Here is a 25,118-nt window from a genome sequence, read left to right as displayed (position 1 = left end):
ACCCAAAAAGCAAAAAAAAAAAAAAGAAAGCTCTGGGGGGGGCCACAGTGATAATCCAGTGGGTAAAGCACTTGTATTTCATTGCACACAGTTGATCCTGAGTCAATCCTCAGTACCACATGTGTTCTTCCAAGCCTCCCAGGAGTGATCCCTGAACATAAAGCCAGGATTAAGCCCTAAACACTTTTGGGTGTGTTCCGAAAGCCAAAACATTTTTTAAGCTAAATATATTTTTATTTTATTGAGATAAACTTAGTTTACACTATTGTACATGTTTTAGGGGTATAGTGTTATACCTTTTCTATATATGTAATCACACTGCAGCCATCTATAAAGTACTGGTATTCATTCACCATAGACTATTTACTTATTGTCGCATTATTTCTTCTTCCTAAGACCCTCCTCTCTCTTTTTTAATTAGTGAATCATGTGAGGGTACAGTTACAGATTTACATTATTTTCGTGCTTGTGTTTCAGTCACACAATAGTCAAGAACTCATCCTTCCACCAGTGCCCATTCTTCACCGCCGGTGGTCCAGTATCCCTCCCACCTCCAAATCCCATCCCCCCACCCCACCCCGCCTCCGTGGCAGGTCATTTCCTTTTGTTCTCTCTGTCCTTTTGGGTGTTGTGATTTGCAATAGAGATATTGAGTGGCCATCATGTTCAATCTATAGTCTACTTTCGGCATGCATCTCCCATCCCGAGTGGGTCCTCCAACTAAACTTTACTTGGTGTTCCCTTCTCTTTTTGAGATGCCTTTTCCCCCAGCATGTGAGACCAGCTTCCAAGTCATGGAGCAAACCTCCTGGTGCTCATTTCTACTATTCTTGGGTGTTAGTCTCCTATTCTGTATTTTTATATTCCATAGATGAGTGCAATCTTTCTATGTCTGTCTCTCTCTTTCTGACTCATTTCATTAAGCATGATACTTTCCATGTTGATCCACTTATAAGCAAAGTTCATGACTTCATCTTTTCAGACAGATGCATAGTATTCCATTGTTTAGATGTACCAAAGTTTCTTTAACCAGTCATCTGTTCTCGGGAACTTGGGTTTTTTCCAGATTCTGGCTATTGTAAACAGTGCTGCGATGAACATATAAGTGCAGATGTCATTTCGACTATACTTTTTTTTGCCTCTCTGGGATATATTCCCAGGAGTGGTATTGCTGGGTCAAATGGAATCTCAATTTCTAATTTTTTGAGAAGCGTCCATATTTTTTTCCAAAAGGACTAAACCAGTCGGCATTCCCAGAGTCTAGAAGGGTCCCTTTCTCCCCACATCCTTGCTAACATCAGTTGCTTTTGTTCTTTTGGATGTGTGCCAGTCTCTGTGGTGTGAGGTGGTATCTCATAGTTGTTTTGATCTGCATCTCCCTAATGATTAGTGATGAAGAGCATTTTTTCATGTATTTTGGCCATTCGTATTTCTTCCTTGAGAAAGTTTCTGTTCATTTCTTCGCCCCATTTTCTGATGGGGTTAGATGTTTTCTTCTTATAGAGTTCAACCAGTGTCTTATATACCCTTGATATCAGCCTCTTAACGGATGGGTATTGGGTAAATATCCTTTCCCAATCTATAGATTGTCTTTGAATTCTGGTCACTTCATCTTTTGTGGTACAGAAGCTTCTTAGTTTAATTTAGTCCCATTTGTTTATCTCTGTTTCCACTTGGTTGATCAATTGCATGTCATCTTTGAAGATACCTTTAGCTTCAATATCATGGAGGGTTTTGCCGACCTTGTTTTCAATGTACTTTATGGACTGTGGTCTGATGTTGAGGTCTTTAATCCATTTTGATCTGACTTTTGTGCATGGTACTAGGTCGATGTCTAAGCCCATTCTTTTGCATGTGGTTGTCCAGTTATGCCAGAACCATTTGTTAAAGATGCTTTCCTTGCTCCACTTCACATTTCTTGCTCCCTTATCAAAGATTAGATGATAGTACATTTGGGGTTGTGTGTAGGGATATTCCACCCTGTTCTATTGATCTGCGGCTCTGCCTTTGTTCCAGTACCATGCTGTTTTAATTGTTACTGCTTTGTAGTAGAGTTTAAGGGTGGGGAGGGTGATGCCTCCCATCATCTTTTTCCCAAGAATTGATTTAGCTATCCGTGGGCATTTGTGGTTCCATATGAATTTCAGGATTGCTTGATCCATTTCTTTGAGGAATTTCATGGGTATCCTTATAGAGACCCTCCTCTCTTCATAACATCAGTTCAGAAGCCTTATTTCATGGGTGTGTTTCTTTTGGGACCATATCTTCTCTTGCTTTGTTCCTCCACTGTATCCCTCCTTGGAGTCATATCATCTGTTATTTATCTTCTTCCTTCATATTTCTTTTGATAGCATGATCCCATCCAGTTCTTTCAAGAAAACAATTGTCCCCTAAAGCAAAGTTAATGGAAAAATGTTTTTTGAAAAACTCCAAGAGGTTTGCCCAAACCAGTCTTTTTACTGCCATAATGCACTGGTTAGCATATTGCTTTATGCTATTTTATATGGTCATTATTGTGTAGTAAATTCTCTCACAGTAAAACACCATGAAATCATTACCAAAAAACAAGTTACCCATAACACTAATATTCTTAAATGGTAAAATGTGTAATACAATTGATTTCTTATATGACATATGTCCTAAATAGTTCTTGGCTTTGTTTTAAACAGGCAGTTGCAGCAGCATCAGCTGCTTCAAGAGATTTCAGTGGAATAGGTGGGTTAGGGGAACTATTAGAAAGTTCTTCCGAAGCATCAAAATTAAGCTCCAAAAGTGCTAAGGAGTGGAGGAACCGAAGGAAAAAAAGAAGACAAAGGGAGCATTTTGAAGTAAACAACAAAGGAGAGGGAGACAGGTTTCCAAAATCTGAATCTGAAGACAGTGTCAAAAGGAGCTTTCTTTTCTCCCTGGATGGAAACCGACTAACTAGTGACAAGAAGTTCTGCTCCCCTCATCAGGTAAGGGTTTCTACTAAGCACTCAGTTTGTTGTTTATTCGTTGGATGTTTAGGCATATTTTTCCATACTCCATTTGAAATAGGAAACTACTGTTTATATTTGCATTAAGGTCTCAAAAATTTTTTATTGAGCCAAAATTAGTTTACACACTGTATATATTTTAGAATTACAATTTTATGCCTTTTCAAAGTACATGTTACTATTTAATAAATACAACAAAAATGCCCATAGCCTTCCTCCACAGTCTTTGAATGCCTTCCTCACATAGACCTTCCTCACTTCTGTTTTCTAGTAACTTCTGCTCTGAAAGTTTGAATCTACAAGTTCACTTTTGTTTCCTTGCTTTGTTACTCTATATCCACAAGAGTAAGATCATCCAGTATTTGTCTTTGAAAAAATACAGTTTTCCAAATTTTTATCATAAGATAGTCTTTAAAAATACCTTTTATTAGATCAGTGATATTTGATTTGTTAATTAACTTTAAACATTGCACTCATTTTGAGATATTTTGAATTGCTTTTGTTCTGTTTGTGTTAACCTACCTATTATACTTTTCTCTCAGTGAAATAGTTTTGCAACTCTATACCATTTTCCATTTGAGACCTCAAATAAAAATCTGTGCCTATAACATTTAATTTGAAATTAAATCTCTTATTTTTTGCCCTCATTCTTTGAAATGAGAATTGTAGTGCTTTAATCTTCTATTACATTGATAAAGCAGCACATTATAGTAAAATGATGACCCAAATGCTCTTGAGAAGAACTATGTTGAAGACAGTCTATTTTTGCTCTCATGTAATGCTAACTACCAAATTCTTCAGCATATTTTCAAGTCGAAGAGAAAAAAATAGTTCCAGTTCTTTGTTAATAAGGAACCTGGATTGCATAATATACAGTATAGTTATGTAATATGTATTAAATATATTTATCACTTTAAATAATCTTTTGTTTCATCAAACTTCTCTATTGAGTTGTGAATTAACTCTTTATTCATATTAATATGAATTAGAATTAAACTACAAAGATAAAGACACACTGCATTTAAGTTAAAGCAAAACATTATAAATGAAAAATGGATGATACTTCTTATAAAAACATTTTTAAATGACTTATTGCTATGCTCAAAAAATTAAGTATAGCACTTTGATCTCTATTGAAATAGAGTATAAATTTTCAGTGAGTTTTATTTTAAAATTTATAATAAGTATATAAATCAATGCTTCGCAGCCGCGTGATATCTTACAACCTACTTTTCCCTCTGGGAGAAACTAGCAAGCTACTGAGTTTCCTGCCCACATGGGACAGCCTAGCAAGTTTCCCATGGTGTATTCATATGCTAAAGTCAGTAACAAGCCGGATCTCATTCCCCTGACCCTGATAGAGCCTCCAATGCGGCACCAGCACCATTAGGAAGGCTAAATGGAGAGAGCTTCTAAAATCTCAGGAATAGGACGAATGGAGAAGTTACTGAGCTCACTCGAGAAATCGATGAACAACAGGATTTCATGATCGTGATCATGATATAAATCAAACTTAAACTATACAACTTAAAACTTAAGTTCTCAAGAGAAAAGTAGGCATACATGTTAAAAAAATAATTATTATCCTATGTCTTATAAAATTAAATCTAACTATTCAGAGATTTAACTATTAGGGCTAGGGAGAGAGAGTACAGCAGGTAAAGCATTTTGCCTTGCACATGTCCAACTCAGGCTCAATCCCCAGCATATGGTTTTCTGAAAAGAGAGGAGAGGAGTGTTTCTTGAGCACAAAATCAAGAATAATCTCTGATCACAGCAAGTGTAAGAGGAAAAAATTTGCTGTTATTCATAATAATAGACGTGACATCAAATAATCATAAAACTTGGGTATTATCTTGAACTATCTTAAATGGCAACATCTGTTATTCTTAACTATCACCCTTTATATTTCACCCTTATTAGCATTATTAGGAATCATTAGAAGTGATGTTTGACACTATAGCTAAGTTGTTAACTTCAAAAAAGTTTGTGTTCATTTCCCAATTTCAGATTAGTTCGGTGATGTTAGTTGAGACAATGTAACTTGTTGAGTTTCTGCAAAGGGAACTATTTCAGAGTTAAGTGGCATGAAGAAATATACAGAAAAAACAAATATTCTAAATGATAGTGAGGACCTTACTAAATGTAAAAGGGAGAATAATTACCAAATGAAGGAAATAAAAATGTATGTGTAGTTGTAAATATTCACAAATGTTTATACATAGTCACAATTTTTATATGAAAATACTTACATGTTTTAATTACTTCATTTTTATGAACAAATATAATCTTGTGAATTAGGTCATTTAACAAATTATTTTCTATTATTGACTAAAATTGTTTTAAGTGATGAGAATACATTAGTGAACAAGAGATCTCATTTACCGACCTCATGGAACTCATGTTAAAGGAGGAGACAGACAATGAGCAGAGTAAGAGACTGTGTTGGAAGGTAATAAGGTCTGTAGCATTATAGCACTGTTGTCCCATTGATCATCGATTTGCTCGCGAGGGCACCAGTAACGTCTCATTGTGAGACTTGCTGCTACTGATTTTGGCATATTAAATACACCACTATGGGAGAAAAAGAAAGAAAGAAATATAGTGGGAGCAAGGGATAAGGACACTAACATGAAACAATGTTTTGGAAGTCCTAACTGTACAGGAACTTTATCAGAAGATTCAGAAAAAAGAGAGGCCATTTCAAGGAAGAGCATTTCAGACTCTCAGAAACAAGTGTAAAACTCTGAGAAGAAAAATGCTTGGAATGCTCATGGGACAGCTGCTAGGCCTTTTGAGTGAATCAGGGAGATGTAACAGTATAGGGAAGTTAGCTGACAGCAGCAGAGTTTTGATTCTAAAAATAGAATTAGTATATGCATATGTTATGTGTATTTCATTTGACATTTGTAGATCAAGATCATGAAATAGGTAGATAGGCAGGGAGGCCAATAGATAGATGGTAGGAAGAGATAGACTCAAAGTTGTTCAAATGTAAGAGAAATAGTCTGGTACCATTAACATTTATATATAGCAGTAGAAAAAGACAGAAAGAGAGCATTACCACAAGTCAAAAAAATACGAGAATTACTTTGCAATTTCTGACTAGGTAAACAAAAAAGACTGGCCCTGACAGGAATGAGGATCTGTGAAGGGAGTAAAAACAGGAAGCATAAAATGGACTGGAGAAAAAAAATAAAATAAATAAAATAAAGACAGAGCATTCCATTAAAAAATAATGCATTTTCTGAAAATGTTAAGGCAAACAAGCCATGAATTATGAGCACCCTGCCCTCTACTAACATAAAATTTAATGTTATTTTATGTTCATAATATAGTTTTATTTTAAAATTGGTAAGATTTAGGTTTAGAGTGAAAAAAAATTATATGTCTATAATGGAAAGTGAATTCCTTTCAAGTATTTTATCATTATTGTTTGGATTTATTAAAATTGTTTTAAAACACAAGGTCTATAATTATAAATAAATATTGTTTTGAAGTTTTAAAACAATGATAAGGTGCATGCATTTAATTTAAAATGCTATGGAGTGTTTCAAACAAATACTAATTTTTCATATGAGTAATAAGTAATAGCATCTTCAAATTCCCTAAGTTGTCTTCCATGTTGACTTTTCCCATTTCACTTGAGTTTAGTCTCTACATATAGGATTGTGTTCTACAGAACTATTTTTTTATTCTCTAATTTTCACTGAAAATTAATACTATAGTTGGCATTAATTTCTTTTAAAAATTTTCAAAAAGGATACCTGGGATTTATATTTCAGGCATAAATGAATTTATATTTATACCTAATATTAGGAAAGGCATTTTGGTTGTTAAGCATAGAAGGCTTTTTCCCCCCTACATAGAGGTCTTCCACAGCTGTGGGTATTCCCTCCACTTGGCTGCATCTTCTAGTGTGTTATTTTTGGTTTATTTTCTTTGAATACTATTTTTGTGATCTTCTTTTTAAGTTTCTGTTGCCTTGAAAGCTCTGCTCACACCCATTATTATACTTTCCAGAGATTGAATAGAAGTTTCAAATAAATTCAAAGGTCTGGAACGCCTTGAGAACACTCCAGCATAAAAACATGAAAATTAAAGGCATGTACAAGGTACATTATAGACACACACATACCACCAATATAATATAGACATATTTTCATTTCCAGAGACACTTTCTGAGTATAGATACACTGAGGTGATGGCACTGCATCACCTTAGAGGATAAGATGATAATTAGCACACCTGGAATGTGTGTTGTATATCTAGTTCCAACAATCCTTCTATTTATTGAATTTCAATTAAAAAATTAAACTAAAGATACACAATAAAACTTCAAGACACAAATCTGAACATAATATGGTATTTCATTGATAATTTAAATTAAGTCTAAGGATATGAAAACCATTCACATTCTGCCTTACTGGGGACTGAGCTTTTTCCTTACCAGTGTCGAAACTTTTAATCACTTTCATGGTTGGAAAAGCAGGCTAAAATTGTCTGACGTTGGGAAGAAAAGTGTTGAACAAGCTGTCAAATAGAAAGAGTCTCTAGTAGGACAGGCTAGAGAGCTAATCCTTCTCGTCTAACCAAATCCAAAGTAACAGCACTTTTAAAAAAGAATAATATGTTTTCTGAATGTTATTGAGACAGAGGCAATGAAGAATATTCTGGTGCTTTTCAGTCTCGGAAAAGCCATAAAAATAAAGCTAAAAATGGGACCTTTGAAAATGAGCATGACCTAATTATCCAAACTGATCAAAATAAATTTGATGGAGACTGCCTTTAATGTTTCTTTTATTTTCCTAAAATTATTTGATTTGATTTGGTTTTACTCTGGAATTTGGAGAACAAAGGGAAGGTCCATGATTGTTATTGGTATTCATAGATATACATTAGTCAACAAATTTCCTGCATCTAAAGAAAGGTATAAAAGGTCATGAGAGGTCAAATAGGAGCAACAGGGAATGCCATTATGCATAGTGGGGGGAGTTTACAAAGATTCTGTAGATTGAATAGAGAATATTTTAATATGACTAAAATGCTAATATAAACTGAATTATTTGGTGCTAATGTTTAAAATCCATTCAAAAAGAAAAAAGGAGAGAATTCCTACTGAATTTTCATTTTCTAAAACTAGAAATGGTTTATTTCATGTGTTTGTGAGCATACAAGATTTTTAATAGCATTTCTGAGTCACTCATTTCTTTCTAGTAAAATTGAAATGATATCAGAGAAATAAGGTCTCTTCTGCATCATCTGCTTCGTTAAAGACCTGTGGATATGCCTTGCTTTTAAATACTGTTGAATTTTAAATAAAAATAGTTGCACACATATTTTAAGAATTCTCTCTGTTGTGTTTGATGTATTCTCTTAAATACGATGAATCAGTAGCCATTTGGGAAACTGTTAGCAAATTTGGAAGACATCCTCAGAGGTAAGTTTCATGACTTTTTTCCCATGTAGAGATAAACAGATACAGAAAAAAAAATGTAAACTAATATCCTTTTATGATCCCAAAGGAAAGAACTGCGGGACAATGTTTTTGTCTTCAAATCATTGTCCAATAAAATATTTATTACAAATACTTTGACTTTGAGATGGTGGTCTCACTAGAACTGTAGATGCCCTTCTAATCACAGTACTTTCAACTGATTCTACCCACTTATGCATCATTTCCACCAAAAAATCAATAAAAATGATAAGAAAATTATACTCAAGCATCAAATTCTAAAACTATAACATCATGGTTACTGACTCTGCCTCACAAAACTAGAGAAAAAAGAAAATGAATTAGTAATTCACCTGGTAAATAGCAAATCAAGATTCCTGTTTAGCAAAGTACTCCTTATACTTAAAGTTGCATTTGGCATTTATGAAAACATCTGTGCTTTAGAAGCTTGATTACCTGTGTTCAAGAGCAAGACTACTTTAATAAAAGTCAAATATTTAATATAATAATATGCTAAACTATGTATGTAAATAAGTTCTGTGACTCTTTAGTTTACATATTTTTCTCTCATGTTTTTAATTGTAATAAAATAATTTCTCATTTTTAATATGAGTAGTGCTCTTCTCAGCGAGTATCTTGATTTCATGAAAATAGTCTACAACAATTTTTCTGGAGATTATATTGTTTCATATTTAAATTTTACATCTGTGATATAACCTCAAATTTATATTGTATATTTTATGAAGTATAGTTAATATGATGGAAGCAAATATCTTCTTTTTTAAAAGTCTGGCTTTATTGTATAACTGAGACTTAAACCTGAAAGCTTTGTAACTTTCCACATGGTGATTCAATAAAAGAATAAATTTTTAAAATTAATTAATTAATTAATTAAAAAGTCTGGCTTTTGTTCACAGCTTACAATAATTAATTTCCACTATCTTGTCAAATGCTTCCATTTATCTCTCATTTAAAAGTCATTATTGCAGCTGACAACCCCAGTTCAATTGCTGGCACAACCTTTGATCCCCTGAGCACTGCTAGGGGTCACTTTTTAGCACAGAACCAGGAACAGCCCTTGGGCATCATTGACTGTGGCTCTCTCCCAAAACAAGCAAAACAAAAATAAACAAGAAAACTTTAGTTCTCTGTACTGTTAACAACAAGAATTTAGCAGTAAATAAAATAGGCAAATAAATCATGACCACATACCGCCATTATATGTGGTCTGCCGCGAGTTGCAAAAAAAAAAAAAGACTAGATTCTTTCAGTAGATTCTTTCAGTACTAAGACTTTCATTTAATAATTATGAAAGATTCTTTCATTCAGTACTAAGACTTTCATTTAATAATGATGTTTTCCCCAAATCTGTTCTCTCCTGCTCTCTCCTTAGTCTCTGTTAAGTATCCGTGGTTCCCTATTTTCTCCAAGACGCAATAGCAAAACAAGCATTTTCAGCTTCAGAGGTCGAACAAAGGATGTGGGTTCTGAAAATGATTTTGCTGATGATGAGCACAGTACATTCGAAGACAGCGAGAGCAGGAGAGACTCACTGTTTGTGCCACACAGACATGGAGAGCGACGCAACAGTAACGTTAGTCAGGCCAGTATGTCATCCAGGATGGTGCCAGGGCTTCCAGCAAATGGGAAGATGCACAGCACTGTGGATTGCAATGGTGTGGTTTCCTTGGTGGGTGGACCATCAACTTTAACCTCACCTTCTGGACAACTCCTGCCAGAGGTGATAATAGATAAGTTAGCTACTCTTCACATTATATACCAAATTGAAACAATCAAGGCCTGACTGGACAGTCATGCTGTCCTCCTTCCCCCAAATGAAAGTTTTCAAAAGGAACATGATTAATTGAATGAAAAACAATAGAATCATCAGAAACAATTGAATTGTATGGGACCACTAGCTTCCAAATGCTTATTAAAAATATTTTTAGAATCTGGGATGAATCACATCTGCAAATTTATGAAAGTACTAATATATAACAATGTTCATTTTGAGAATCAGTTATATATGTATACTTAACCAAAATTGTACAATTGTTTACTTATATATGTTAAAATTTTGTGTACTTAAAATTGAACATTGGAATTACCAATATATTTTATTGACCAATATATTATAATTAATGTTAATTTCTCATAGGAGCAATTATAGAAATAATTGTTTTATAATCCAGGAAAGCACACACATTTCATTGTACATCTGTGTTTGTGCATGGAAAAATTTGGCCCATATATGTCAATACTGTTAATATAGCCTCAAAGAAAATAATTAATCCTTGAGACTATATGATTCTATTATTTGTTTTCAAGAAAGATTGATGTTACTATGTATAGTTGAGATGCATTTAAAATAACTGCATTTTAATTAAATAAATAGGTGACTTTAGCATGCTATAAAATATTCTCCAAAAATTCCAACATGTTAACAAAAATATTTCTGCAACATAATTGCCCTATTACAATTTCATCTAACTGGTGAATTCTTGGTAGAGGGCATAACTTGCAATGACTTTTGAGTGTTTAAAACAATAGTAAATTTAATATTTTATTGTTATTTGAAAATTATTACCTGTAAAAGTTGCATGCTGCATGACTTTCAAAAAATGTCAAGTGGCAATATATTATTCAATGAAAGGGTGGTTTGAACCATCAGTATTTGGTTTGCAGGGCACCACCACTGAAACAGAAATCAGAAAGAGAAGGCTAAGTTCTTATCAGATTTCAATGGAAATGCTAGAAGATTCTTCTGGAAGACATAGAGCCATGAGTATAGCCAGCATCTTGACCAACACAATGGAGGGTAAGAAGTAGGCTGTGGATGATTAGTTTTCTACAACTATATGATTTTGCAGAACTATTTCTTCTTGTAGAATTACCAAAGTCAATTTTCCCAAAATAAGAAGTGTACAGTAGAACTAAAGAGATTAAATGTGGAATAGATTTTATCATGTTAATTACAAATAATATTGTTGCCTCTTTTTTTACTCTTTTTTGTCTGCCAAGTGGTATTTTACCACTGAGTATTCTTTCAATGAGATGTTATTCCTAAATTACATTATTTTAAAATTTTTCTAGTAAAAACATTGCTGTCTTACATATTTATATGCATAAGAAAAGGAAGTAGCTTTCAAATTTTTATGTCTGTTCTCCAGACATAGAGGTACTGATAGAGCTGGGGGATGAGCATGACTAAGATGGACAAAACCAAAACATTACTGTGCTTTAACATAGACTCTACCAAAGATATCTTCCATTTTCCACATGCAAAGAGAATATTACATTTCTTTAAGGACAACTACGGTAATCCTTACTCTTACCTATATATCAACTTATAGGAAATATGAATTAGTCACTAATTCATTCATTAAATCAATCTTTGTTTCTTGAAGTTTAGAGGGATATTGCATTAGTACAATTTTCTAAGTCTGTGATATCATTCATATGTAATATTTGTCTTAAAAAATATCAGTTACATTTTTCTCTTGTCCTGTTGGTACATTAGAATATTTAAGTAGTCACATAATAATTATCTTAAGAGCTTCACCCATTAAAATAGCTAGTTAATTTAATGTTATATCAGCATTATAACAGATACAAGTAATTATGAATTAAAATAGATTTTGTTTTGAATCTGGGCTATAAACCATAAACCATATAAACCAGTGTCACAGTATGTGTAACTTTCCTGTTCATACAGAAACAATGGAAATAAATCACTGATATTAATAAGTATCACAGATTTAAGACAGTGCTGTTTGTATTTTTAAAAATCATTAATGTTTGATACATTTGGTGTTTATTAAAACTTATTTAGATATTTTGTCTTTTAAGGAAAATAGTTATTTAATCAGACACTGTCTAATTATTTTGAATAAATATGTTAAGTTCAGACTTAATATGAAACGATTTCTTTAATCAAAAAATAGCTGATTTAAATAACTTTTTATGAAAATGTTTTAATCTGGTTGTCTTCTGACATTTGTTTAACTAGTTATTAAGAGTTTCTAGCTCCTACTAGAAGCAATGTTTTTTTCCAAACAATATCTAAAATATAGGAACAATAATCACTTTCATTGTTTATTTTATTCTTTCTATTTATTATTGCCCTAGAACTTGAAGAATCTAGACAAAAGTGTCCGCCATGCTGGTATAGATTTGCCAATGTGTTTTTGATCTGGGATTGCTGTGATGCCTGGCTAAAAGTAAAGCATCTTGTGAATTTAATTGTTATGGATCCATTTGTTGATCTTGCAATCACTATTTGCATTGTTCTAAATACCCTCTTTATGGCCATGGAGCACTACCCAATGACTGGTCAGTTTAGTAGGGTATTGACTGTAGGAAACCTGGTAAGTTCATTTGAATTTGATATTTCCTCTTGCCTTGGTCGGGGTAGAGGGGGAAGGGTGGGGAGGTAGTGGAGGATGAAGGGGGGTTGTTGCAGAGAGGGTTGTTGGAAGGAATTTGGAGGAGGAAACAGACCAAAGAAAAACATACATATGTGAAACCCCAAAATAATTTCCCCCTTATTTATATAATTTTTGCTAGAAATTTAAATCCAGAGAAACCAAAAGATCCAATTCTGATTCCATAATAATATAATTTCAACACACACGCACAACTCTTGAAGAGTTTTATCCATTGAAGGAACACACAAACATTAAATTCTTTACTAAAGAAATGATAGCATTCATTTAAGTATTGAATAAATTTTTTCAGTAATATTTATACAAGAGAATTAAAGTCGGTAAAATTGAATTTGTAATTTAATCAGTTTGGGCTTACATTACTTGACCTTCATGCTTAAATATTACTGACCTGCACATTCCCTCCTAAATCTATATCAATAAATTAAAAATGATATAGATGGAAAACTAAGAAAAGAACTTAGGCTATTCATTGAGACTTTCCCTTTTGGCAAAATACAGAAACTAGTGTTAACTAATTTAAGAAATGAAAAAACAATTCAGTTGTGTAATGGAAAGAAAAGATGAACTCTCAAACCATGTAAAAGGGTAATTTTGCAGTTGAATTTCAGAAAATACTTTGAGGATTTAAATATAGTCCAAATGTTTAGGAATCGTTTGTGCCTAGATCTGGAAAAATTCTCAGCCATAGTTCACTGATTTTATGTTCTTCAACCACTTCACTGGGAAAAAGAAACAAACAAAAAACCTTTCTTTTAAGCTTCAGTTCAAAGTCTTGTAATAATGCTCTGGCAGAGCTTGGATCAGACACTCAATTACAGTTTAATCAAGCTTGGCAGAACTTGGAAATGTGAAAACATTACCATCCTGAGGAATCACATAAGTAGGGAAATAATTCTTTTCAACTGACTGAGGGGAAAGAATATAGGTATATAAATGCATACATGCCTAACCAACAAAAGACCACAACTCCAATTGCATTATTTGATTCAGTAAAAGGATCCAACAGACTTTTAAGATTTTCTTCATCATTGGCTCCTGAGACAAACTATTTTTCTGACTGTTCCTTTCTTTCTTCAATTTCTCCATCTCTTACTCTATTTTTGGCCTTTTGGTCTTTTGCCTAATGGGCTACGCTTTTCCATCTATATTTTTATGTAGTCAACAACTCTAAGTATGACCTACTTTTGTAGTATTAGTTATTTCCTATTCTATGTATTCAGTGCTAAAATCACTTCTCAGGAATAACCTTAAATACAATATATGACAGCTGAAAAATGATATTTTCCACAGTTTAGTGAAAATCCTAACAGTGCCATTGTATACTTCTTAGACCTCTCCTAGTGGCCTTTACAATTTCAAAATTAGAAATCTCCTATTTTAATTTCTTACATATATTTTGACATGAATATCCATATTTCATGTTTCAAGATATTGTTATTTATATTGCAACCAATATTACATAATAATGTTATGAAATTTGCACTAAATATCTTTACCTTGCAGAATAAATTTGGTTACATTTATGAATCAATGCTTCAATCTAGTTTTCAAGACTCCCAGCTGATTCCCCCTTTCTATGACATCTTATTATCATCCCTTCCTAATCAGAAAAAGTCAGAGCATTCAGAATAGTTTTGTTGTTTTTACCACACAAATGCTATACAGATGCTTCTATGTTACTTATGGGAAAGAGCTCAAGGTTATGTAGATTTATAGTGTTCCTGCACAGTTATTCATCTTAGATACAAATCCTCATGCCCTCCAATATGACAGTCTATATTCAGTACTTTTTAACTAATTCCTAATTAATCTGTAATTAAAACATGATTGAATGTTAGATATTTTCATTTGATATCACAATTCTTGGTTTTCAAGACCATAAATTGCTCAAAGGCAGAATTTATATCCTATTATTCCATTGTATTTCACAGTATTTTAATGATTGTTACTCAATAAATAATCAAATTGTTGTTTTCTACCCAAAACAGCTGCATTTGTAGCATGTTTTTATGAAAATACAGGGACAGTGAAGTCAGAGGATCTGGGTTTGACCTCACAGCTAATGTTTACTAATAATGTAGCATCTGGAGAAATCTGATAAAATAAAATTAAGTCTTTGCTTTTTGGTATTGAAATGAAAATAGCACCCACCTCCCAGAGTTGTTGTGAAGGTCAGATGAGGTAGTGAGAAAACACAGTACTGTGCCTGGCATCAAATATATACCTGATAAACAATTTCCTTCCTCATCTGTTACTAACCTTTCTTTGAAATATTGATGGAAAATGGTTAAGTATTTTTTTCCAGGATATTGGACAGTTAAGGAAGTGGAGCAAGTTAAAATAAGAAATTTTGGAAATTTGCCCAAAAAAGTTTGAAATTGAGACTTGATAGAATTTCAGTGTGGAAGCAATTGAGTATGAAACAAAGAATAAGAGAGATTAGATTATAAAATGATCACATGGAAGAATACTAGACTGAAGCTGGGTTCTACTTAAAATGTCCATGCAAAATATCTGGGAAGCCCTGAAAAAGAGACTGTAGAGATATTTGGGTCTGCTTTATCATGAAAACATGTATTGGACTGATTATTCATGTTTCTCTCAATTATAAAAATTATATGATATGACTAGTATCAAAGATAATAAGGTAGAAAACAGAATGAAAAATGCACAAGTTGTAAATTGCTGTAGAACCACTTGAAAGTTGAAGTTAGTACTGAGGAAAAAATTTCTCATCAAGTTTTTTTAAAATTTACTTTTATTTTTATAAAGCTGTTCAAAATAATTTATTATATTCAATATTCCAACACCAATCCCACCATCATTTTATCTTCCTACCACCAGTATTTCAAATTTTCCTACTTCCACCAAGCCTGCCTCAAAAGCAGGCCCTAAATAATTAATTTTGCATTGCTTATTATGAACAATCTGCTAAAAGTGATCAAAAATTTTTTCCTTAGAGGAAAGTGTGTGAAGATTGCTGTATATCACACTGGAACTTGTATAAGAGGCTGTATAAGAGATTACTGACATGTTATTACAGGTTGGGCCTCGTATGCTCGTATCAGTTGCCTTTACACCCCACCAAATGTGGTTTGCTAATCCTGCTACATCAGTGGCTTAGAGAATAAGATGTCACTCCAGGAATTCTAAAATTTTAAATATGGTGATGGAGGTGGAGTTAATTTTTCTTTCTTTGTGGTTCACACCCAGAGATGCTCAGGGATTACTCCTGGCTTTGCACTCAGGAATTACTCCTGGCGGTGCTTGGGGGACCTCATGGGATGCCGGGAATTGAACCCAGGTTGGCCTCATTCAAGGCAAATGCCCTTCCTGCTGTTCTATTGCTCCAGCCCCCAAGGAGTTAAATTTTTAAGTGGATAGTGACTTTGGGGTCTGGAGGCATCTCTACGGCTTGCGATTTTTTTCCAAGATTAGTTGTGAGTTTCTGGATCATGACCATGAATGAGTTTATATTGCACCCAGAGGCAGTTCCTGGGTGTGACTGCCAGGCTCCTGGAACTCAAGGGAGGTTGCACATGTCTGACTCCATGAGAGCCTGGAGATTTTGGTCACAGATCCTGCATACCTGGGTTTTTCAGCATATTCATTCTCATGCATAAGACTCGTCCAGAGCCATTAGCATGGTGGTGATTGGATTTTGGAGATTTTGGACTGCCAGTGCTCTGTTGGGGTGGATAGTGGGCTCACCCATCTCCTCTGAGGTGCCCTAGATTAGACAACCTGGCATAGGATCTGGAGGTATCTCCTCTCGTCAATTTTTAATATTAATTTAGATCAGTATTTCCCTTTTTTATCCTGTGTCTGCTGATTGACTTAGTCTATGAGTATAATTCAAATAATTAGTCTATGAGTATATTCAGTCTTTATTTCAACTATGTCTACCCACTTGAGAAGTTCCATAAAATATAAACAGGAATTTTCCATCAATCATAATATATTAGATACAATCATATAAACGTTTTCAACCAGTGCATAACTTTCTTCAAGGCAGATAGACATTTGCTGTTTATACACTAGATACTGTTCTTACTATGACTCTCACTGCAATAAGTGATTAAAAATTAATAAATATTTCCTTATTCTGCAAGAATGGGAGAGGATGTAAAATACTGAAACTTTTCTAGGGTCTTAAAGCTATTTGTAAATAAAGCCTACAGTTACACAATTAGAATGCCAGTATCATTAAATATTACAGTATATAAAAATTTAGCAGTAATCTTTAAGTCTCAAGAAAGAAAAATGATTGTTCTCTGAAGGAAATAAAAATGTTTTTTATTTATTGAAAACCAAAACTCTTTGAAGTCATAACCTAGAACCATCTAGGAGGTCTATGGCATCAGCAAGGGAGTTCCATAAGCAAATAAGTCAATGGGTATTATTAATATTCATAAGATATATTCTCCCATGCATCACTATTCCCAACATAGAATAAAAATTATGTTACAAACTACTTGTCTACAAACTACTGTCTTCTAATGAGACTCTGGTCTAACAACAATTGAGTGTACACTATTTTCTGTATATAACTTACTGAGAAATGTGAAATTAATAGAAATCCAAGAATTTTAAGCACATACTCGTGAATCATATCAATAAATAACCAAACAATAAGGGAAAAATCATAAAAATTAAACAGTCAGGCACTTGTGCATGAGTCTGAGCTGGTTTCGATCCCTTACAACCCATATGGTGCCTGAACCGCACTAGGGCTGATGCCAAAGTGCAAAATCAGAAGTAAAGCCCGAGGACAGCCAGGTATGGCAAAAGAAAAAAGTTCCTTAACAGATTAAAAAAATAGATTTATGTAATCCAAAATTCGTTTATCTTAATTACTATATTTTTAAGATTGAGCCCAATTTTCACTATCTAAATGTATATGCTTAGCAAGTTTTATAAAAATTTTTAATTGCCTACAAAAATATAATGCAAATTTTCCAGAGACCTAAAATATTTTGTAGAAATTAATATACAAAGGATAAGGGGATCATGTAAAGAGCTGGAGCTCATACTTCCCATTCAGGAATGCCCCAGAACCACTGAAAAGTGAAAAGTGACATTGTGCCCTGCAAGTACTGAGCTAGAGGTAGCCCCCAAGCTCTGTTAGTTATTACTGAATCCTCACTCCAGCACTAAAAAAAAAAATACAAAATGAGCTAAGTATAAACAAAAAATTTTAATGTCAATTTCAAATCAAATTCTAGAATTTTAATGAATATATGTTTATAAAATCATTTGTTAACCATAAAGAGCACTATAAATTATTGTGTATTCCAAAAGTGCTAGTGTTTCTTTTAGTTTTTAGAAATAATGGACAGTTTTAAAACTAATCACATAAATGAAAATTAATATTCTCAGTTGACCTTAGCTAGAATGAGTCTGTTTAAAACTCTCTTAAATCTCTAATTACGCTAAATCCAGACTACCGTGTATAGAAAATAAAATCTATAAATGAAATAATAAATGAAAATGAATGAATAAATTCATTCATAAATGAAAAGCATTTAAATGAATATCTGACTGCAATTAAAGACTAATTCTTTAGCTATTTAATTTTTAATTATTTAGCTACTCATTTAATTTTAGCTATGATTTTAAGCTGTAGTTTAAATTTGATTCTTTTTTTTTTTTTTTGCCTTTTGGGTCACACCCGGCGATGCACAGGGGTTAATCCTGGCTCATGCACTCAGGAATTACTCCTGGTGGTGCTCGGGGGACCATATGGGATGCTGGGATTTGAACCCGGGTCGGCTTTATGCAAGGCAAATGCCCTACCCACTGTGCTATTGCTACAGCCCCTAAATTTGATTCTTAAATTTCATGTTGGGATTACATTTTAAATATAATAAATGGCATAGATATTTATATTGCAAGAGATAGAGCTATTTCAGAAGAACTAAGAACACAAATTTATGATTTACTGTAGGAAGAGATATGTGTTGATCACTGATGTATTTTCTAATTCAGACAAACTAATGTATCTATAGCTGAAACTTCTGCATGAGACAAAGATAAATAAATCAGAATTAATTTACATTCATAAGGGAAAAATCTTATGAGACATTTTGTAAAATAATAAAGCCATTTTTCAATGTGCACATTTTATAATTATATTTTCATATACTAGACTTGGTTAAATGAGTTTTAGTTCTATTTGAGTAAATTGATGAACTACACTTATTTTTTCTGCGATGAAAGACCTTGATTGTGAAGATGAGCTGCTATCTACATTTACATGCTTGTAAAAGTAGATAAAGATTTCTTTTACTAATTCGATGTTTTAGGAAACTAGTTCTAATAATTTTATTTTGATACCATTAATTCAATGTAAAATATTTGCTTTGTAAATGGAAATATTGATATTACAGTCACAGAAGGCAACTTTCACAACTGTTAACAGAACTGCTTTAAAGCATTTTTGTTATAATAATATCATAGCATTTCCTGTCCTTAGACTCTTATTCTGTGGTTTTCAGCTAATAAACAAAGGTTAAATTCCTTGTTTTATTTTTCCTTCTACTGTGAAATAGACGATTATTAAATCATTCTGATAATTTATAATCTTAATTATGGGTGTATGCATACTGAGAATGTTCTCCTGCTGCTTTCAATTAAGTCTTTAGTTGCCTGCTCTCTTAACTCATTAACTTTATTCTGAAACATGCACCCAGAGATAACATATTTGTGAAAACCTCACTACTTCAAGAATGCTTATATAATTAAAAAATAAAAAATGTTGTACCTTAAAGATACGAGATAAAGATTGACATACCGAATATACAGTGTTTCCTGTGTAATCATATCATAAAAACTGGTTGTGATTATAGAAAAATCATAGTATATCAAAGGAGGAAATAATTTACTATTACTTGTGTAATAGATAAAAGCCCACATTTAAAATGTAAATGATGAGGGTCAGTGGAATAGCCCAAGTGATAGAACACATGACCAACATGTGCAAGGCCTTGAGTTTGTCCTGGCACCTCAGCCCCACAGCAAAGGCTGGTGTGACTCCTGTCAAAAAAAATAATAATAATCATAAATGTTGAGAATGAATGCTATTAAATCAATATCTTATTGATACTTTTATATTAAATAAAACAATAAATACACTCCCCTAAGACTATGCTAAAGTTTTTGGTTTGTCATATTTCTTCATTTTAAACATTAGATATTTATTGTCATGAGAATTTAATATTCTTTTTTCCAAATACGTGCTCTCTACAGCTTTTTCATATTTGTGAATTCATTTGCTTTCCTTTCCAATGTTTTACTGTAGGTCTTCACTGGAATCTTCACAGCAGAAATGGTTCTCAAGATCATTGCCATGGATCCATATTATTATTTCCAAGAGGGTTGGAATATTTTTGATGGAATTATTGTCAGCCTCAGTTTGATGGAGCTTGGTCTGGCAAATGTGGAAGGATTATCTGTACTAAGATCATTCAGACTGGTATCTACATAGACTATGCTTATTTTCTAAACTTTATTGACATGGTTTAATTTTTAAATTAAGCTACTATATTTATATAGTTATATATTTCTAATAATAAAATATATAATAATATTCATCCTGTCACTGTCACTGTCACTGTCATCCCATTGCTCATCGATTTGCTTGAGTGGACACCAGTAACATCTCCATTGTGAAACTTGTTGTTACTGTTTTTGGCATATTGAATTCATACTAAAAAATAAACATATTTAGAAAATGTGTTTTATCCCAAACTTAAGTGTAATCTGTTTTCTAAGAAAGACAAAACATGATAAAGCACTTCATAATCATTTTATATGTATATGCATATGTAAAACACATTTAAAAGCCCACTTTTTGTTCTATATGCTTTCAGTTAATTCATTTTTTCTTTCAAGTCTGTAAAAAAAATGCAAATACACATTTTGGTTCCAAATTAATTTGTCTTTTTATCATCTTACATATGCAATAAGAACATTTTGAAGGTATCGTGTGGAAAATATTTTATGTCGTCTCCTTAATTGGCAGTATAGCAAACTTATTGACAGTATATTGACAGTATAGCATACCAGCAGGTGTGGCCCCCCAAAATGATCAAAAATATTATAGCAAAAACATTATATTTAAAAAATATGCAAGGGGCTGGAGTGATAGTACAGTGGGTAGGGCGTTTGCCTTGCACACAGCCGAACCGGGTTCGATTCCCAGCATCCTATATTGTTTTCTGAGCACTGCTAGGAGTAATTCCTGAGTGCAGAGCCAGGAGTAACCCCTGTACATCACCAGGTGTGACCCAAAAAGCAATAAAATAAAATAAAATAAAATTAAAAATATGCAAAAGTTTTACTGGGTAAAATATGTATTTTCTTCAAATTTAAAGAAACCTTTAATAATTTTTATCCAGTTTACTTTATTTTATAACTACATATTTAAATACTTATCAAGGGGTGGGGAAAAGAATACAATAGGTGTAGTATTTACCTTTCACACACACAGCCAACTGGGGTTTGATCCCTGGCATTGCATATGGTCCCCTGAGTACTACCAGAGTAATTTTTGAGTGTAAACTGAGAGAAGTAACCTACCCCTGAGCATTTCTGGATGTGGCCCCAAAACAGAAACAAACAAAAAATACTTATCAATCAATCTTCTATTATTTTTATTACTTTCTAAAGCAGTCTGAGGTTGACATTTATTTGGTAAATTCACAGATGTTTATAGTCAAAATATTTGTTTTAATAAGTGTATCTGTTGATTAATCAAAAAATGTTTAACTTATTACTTCTGAATTTTTTTTTAAATTGTATTACTCTGATTTATGGTTTTTATATCATTAAAGACTTTTCTAGTTGTGAATTTGCTTAATGTGGTTCGAGATTTTATACTCATCAGAAATTCTTTATAATATGACATGTTAGTAAAATGATATCTTCCTAAATTATATTGTGATGATTGCTAAGAGTACCTTTTTGCTTGATTACAGCTTCGAGTGTTCAAGTTGGCAAAATCATGGCCTACTTTGAATATGCTAATTAAGATCATTGGCAATTCCGTGGGGGCTCTGGGTAACCTCACTTTGGTCTTGGCCATCATTGTCTTCATTTTTGCTGTGGTTGGCATGCAGTTGTTTGGTAAGAGCTACAAAGAATGTGTCTGCAAGATCTCCAGCAATTGTCAACTACCACGCTGGCACATGAATGATTTCTTCCACTCCTTCCTGATTGTGTTTCGTGTACTCTGTGGAGAGTGGATAGAGACCATGTGGGATTGCATGGAGGTCGCTGGCCAAACCATGTGCCTTATTGTTTTCATGCTGGTCATGGTCATTGGAAACCTTGTGGTATGTATTATATATAAATAGTTGTAATTAATAATATCACCAAACAGTAGATAGAAAGTGACTTGGTAGATAGACACAATTCTGGTTCTGTAACCAATGGCCCTAGACTCAATTTCTACTATTAACTCTCTACCCTTAGGCGACTCATCCTAATTCTGAGAATTAGGTTCCATAACTAAGAAACTGAAATAGCAAACCGATACTTTGTGATGTCAATGAAGATTAATTGAAGATGTCTGTGAGAGATGGTTGCAAAAACTTTTGCTTTTCTTTCCTGAGAAATGTTTTTAATCATTCAAGCTAACTTTATTCTAACCATATTTTGATAAGATAATGATCTACAATAAAATACATCTATTCCACATTGAAATTATTCTTTATGCATTCATAGTTCTTACTGTTTATGGATATAGAGACATAAGGTATTACCAAATTTTAAAGATAAATCTCAACAAAATAGAGAATTAGATTGTAGGCTTGCATTATAATCATCCAAATAACTTGAGAAGGGTTAAATAAAATCTTTGAATTTTTTTAATTTAATTTTTTTGAATTAAGACAAAATAATTTATGTCCATTTAAGTTATTCAAATGACACTTATTAACCAGATTTGTTGGTCTCATTGTTTGTATTTTTTTGTGAGCCATGTCCACTCTGCTCACCAGGGGTTCTTCCTGGTGGTGCTCAGGGGACTCTGAGGTGCCAGCTGTTAGAATCTAGGCTTGCTGAATACAAAGCAGACTCTCAACCCTTTAAATTACCTTCCTGGCTCACTGGCCACATTTTAAACATTTACTTTTAGCTCTCATTCAAATGCACTAACAAAAAGGCACAATGCCTACATTTATGTGTTTTAATGCTTAAATTTCTCACTCTTTGTGGACAAAGTGCTATGACTATGTTAAACATAGTCACTCTTTGAGGAAGACATTTCAAATGAGGTTTCATAAAAGAATTGTATGGGACATCTGTGAACTTGCAAGGTTTTTCAGAAGTAAATTTAAAAGCTGTGAATTTTGAAAAAAAATGCACAGAAATAAGGAGCAAAATGGGTTCTTGATACTCATTAGTCTTCCTACCTGTAGCATAGTTTGAAATTTAATATCTACATTTAAAGTGGAGAGCATTCTGATATTCTTTTATGTAGCTGTAATGAACTATTCCTAGGTTCATCATATTTCATCAGTTGATGTTTAACTTTTCTGTGTATATTCTTATAATAATTAGATATTTAATATTTCCTCAAATTTGTCCCACAAAACATAGTACAAGAAAAATAATATGTATTAGATGGGTCTAGCCTAAACCCTGAAATACTTTTTTAAGTAGTTATATTCTAAGTATTTGAACAAATAAATCTCTAAATGTATTAATAGGAAATGTATTCAACTTTATAATTTGCATATAAAAATTTCTGCTATAATTTTTACATTTCAAATTTACTGCTGCAAGTTTGTGGTATTAGACAAAGGAATTTGTGCTTAAAATTATCATTTTTACACATGCCTTAAGTATCCTCCACAGATTAATACATTAGCAATACATATAAACAGGACATTTGCTAGACAAAATGAGATAAAATTATTAAAATTAAAATATTTTACTGTTCTTTTAATCTCATTATCTAAATTGACTTAAGTTGTAAATGTCCCACATAGATTTTGTCCCTTCACTTGTAACCCTGAGTAGACATAATTTAAATCTTAGAAACAATGGTTTCGTACAGGTAAGAAAGAAAGTTATTATGTTACCACTTTACTTTAACAGATAGTAGAAGATATGAAGTTCTTTAAATAGTAGGGGGCTAAAATATGGTGTCCTAAATCTATTAAGCATTCAAACCATCATTCGTTGAATTAGTTTTAACAAGCATTTTTTATTTCTCCATTTAGGCCATCTTAAAAATTAATACTTTAGAATTAATGATCAATTTTTTTTTCTCTTAGGTTCTGAACCTCTTTCTAGCCTTATTATTGAGTTCATTTAGCTCGGACAATCTTGCTGCTACTGATGATGATAATGAAATGAACAATCTCCAAATTGCAGTAGGAAGGATGCAAAAAGGAATTGATTACGTAAAAAATAAGATTCAGGAGTGTTTCCGCGTGACAGTTCTTAGGAAGTCAAAAGTTATAGAAATCCATGAAGAAAACAAAATAGATAGCTGTATATCCAATAATACTGGAATTGAAATAAACAAAGAGCTTAATGTTCTTAAAGATGGGAATGGAACCACCAGTGGAGTAGGTACTGGAAGCAGTGTTGAAAAATATGTAATTGATGAAAATGATTATATGTCCTTCATAAACAACCCCAACCTCACTGTAACAGTACCAATTGCTGTTGGAGAGTCTGACTTTGAAAACTTAAATACTGAAGAGTTTAGCAGTGAGTCAGAGCTAGAAGAAAGCAAAGAGGTAAGTGCACTTTTTAAAAGTTTTTATTACATGATAAAATGATAGTACATTGTGATTTAGTATTTTATAGTACCCTATGTACATTGTGATTTAGTACATTGTGATTTAGTATTTTATAGTACCCTATGCATTATTTAAAAGGTCTATTGACAGCTCTGTCTATAACAATGTTGGGAAATTATGAGATAATCTCTTTTGGGCTATAATTCATAGAAATTCTAATTTCCCACAGAAAATTTAATTTCATTCTAAACTATTAGTACATGCATCCTCTTGATAATTTAGAAGTTGTTTAAACGCTTGTTCTTCCAAAACAGATATGTAATTTAACATATTTCCTGTTGGAAACTACATTATGATTTTTAAAAATCAGCTAATATTTTACTGATTATTGTGAGAATGAAATTCCCTAACTTTATACAGTATATTGTTTTGCTGATTTCTAATGTGAATATTTATGTTACTTCACCTGTGCATGTTTCAC

At 32.7% G+C, this 25,118-nt stretch overlaps 1 protein-coding gene across 2 annotated transcripts in view; it reads left to right on the top strand.

Annotated features, from left to right (window-relative positions):
• Positions 1–25,118, top strand: part of SCN3A (sodium voltage-gated channel alpha subunit 3) — a 123,655-nt gene that overhangs the window by 55,671 nt on the left and 42,866 nt on the right. Inside the window, exons 11-17 of one of the 2 annotated variants that reach the window (XM_004601112.2) lie at positions 2,670–2,957; positions 9,827–10,174; positions 11,119–11,251; positions 12,562–12,800; positions 20,182–20,355; positions 21,860–22,216; positions 24,164–24,634. In XM_004601112.2, coding sequence (XP_004601169.2) covers positions 2,670–2,957; positions 9,827–10,174; positions 11,119–11,251; positions 12,562–12,800; positions 20,182–20,355; positions 21,860–22,216; positions 24,164–24,634 — 2,010 coding nt within the window. The remainder of the gene's footprint in view (positions 1–2,669; positions 2,958–9,826; positions 10,175–11,118; positions 11,252–12,561; positions 12,801–20,181; positions 20,356–21,859; positions 22,217–24,163; positions 24,635–25,118) is intronic. The other variant, XM_055119724.1, reaches the window with a different exon arrangement.

This window comes from Sorex araneus, chromosome X, assembly GCF_027595985.1.
Source record: "Sorex araneus isolate mSorAra2 chromosome X, mSorAra2.pri, whole genome shotgun sequence".
Classification (NCBI taxonomy): Eukaryota; Metazoa; Chordata; class Mammalia; order Eulipotyphla; family Soricidae; genus Sorex; species Sorex araneus.
The sequence above is the reverse complement of the archived record's forward strand: the minus strand, read 5'-3'. Positions and strand labels throughout refer to the sequence as shown.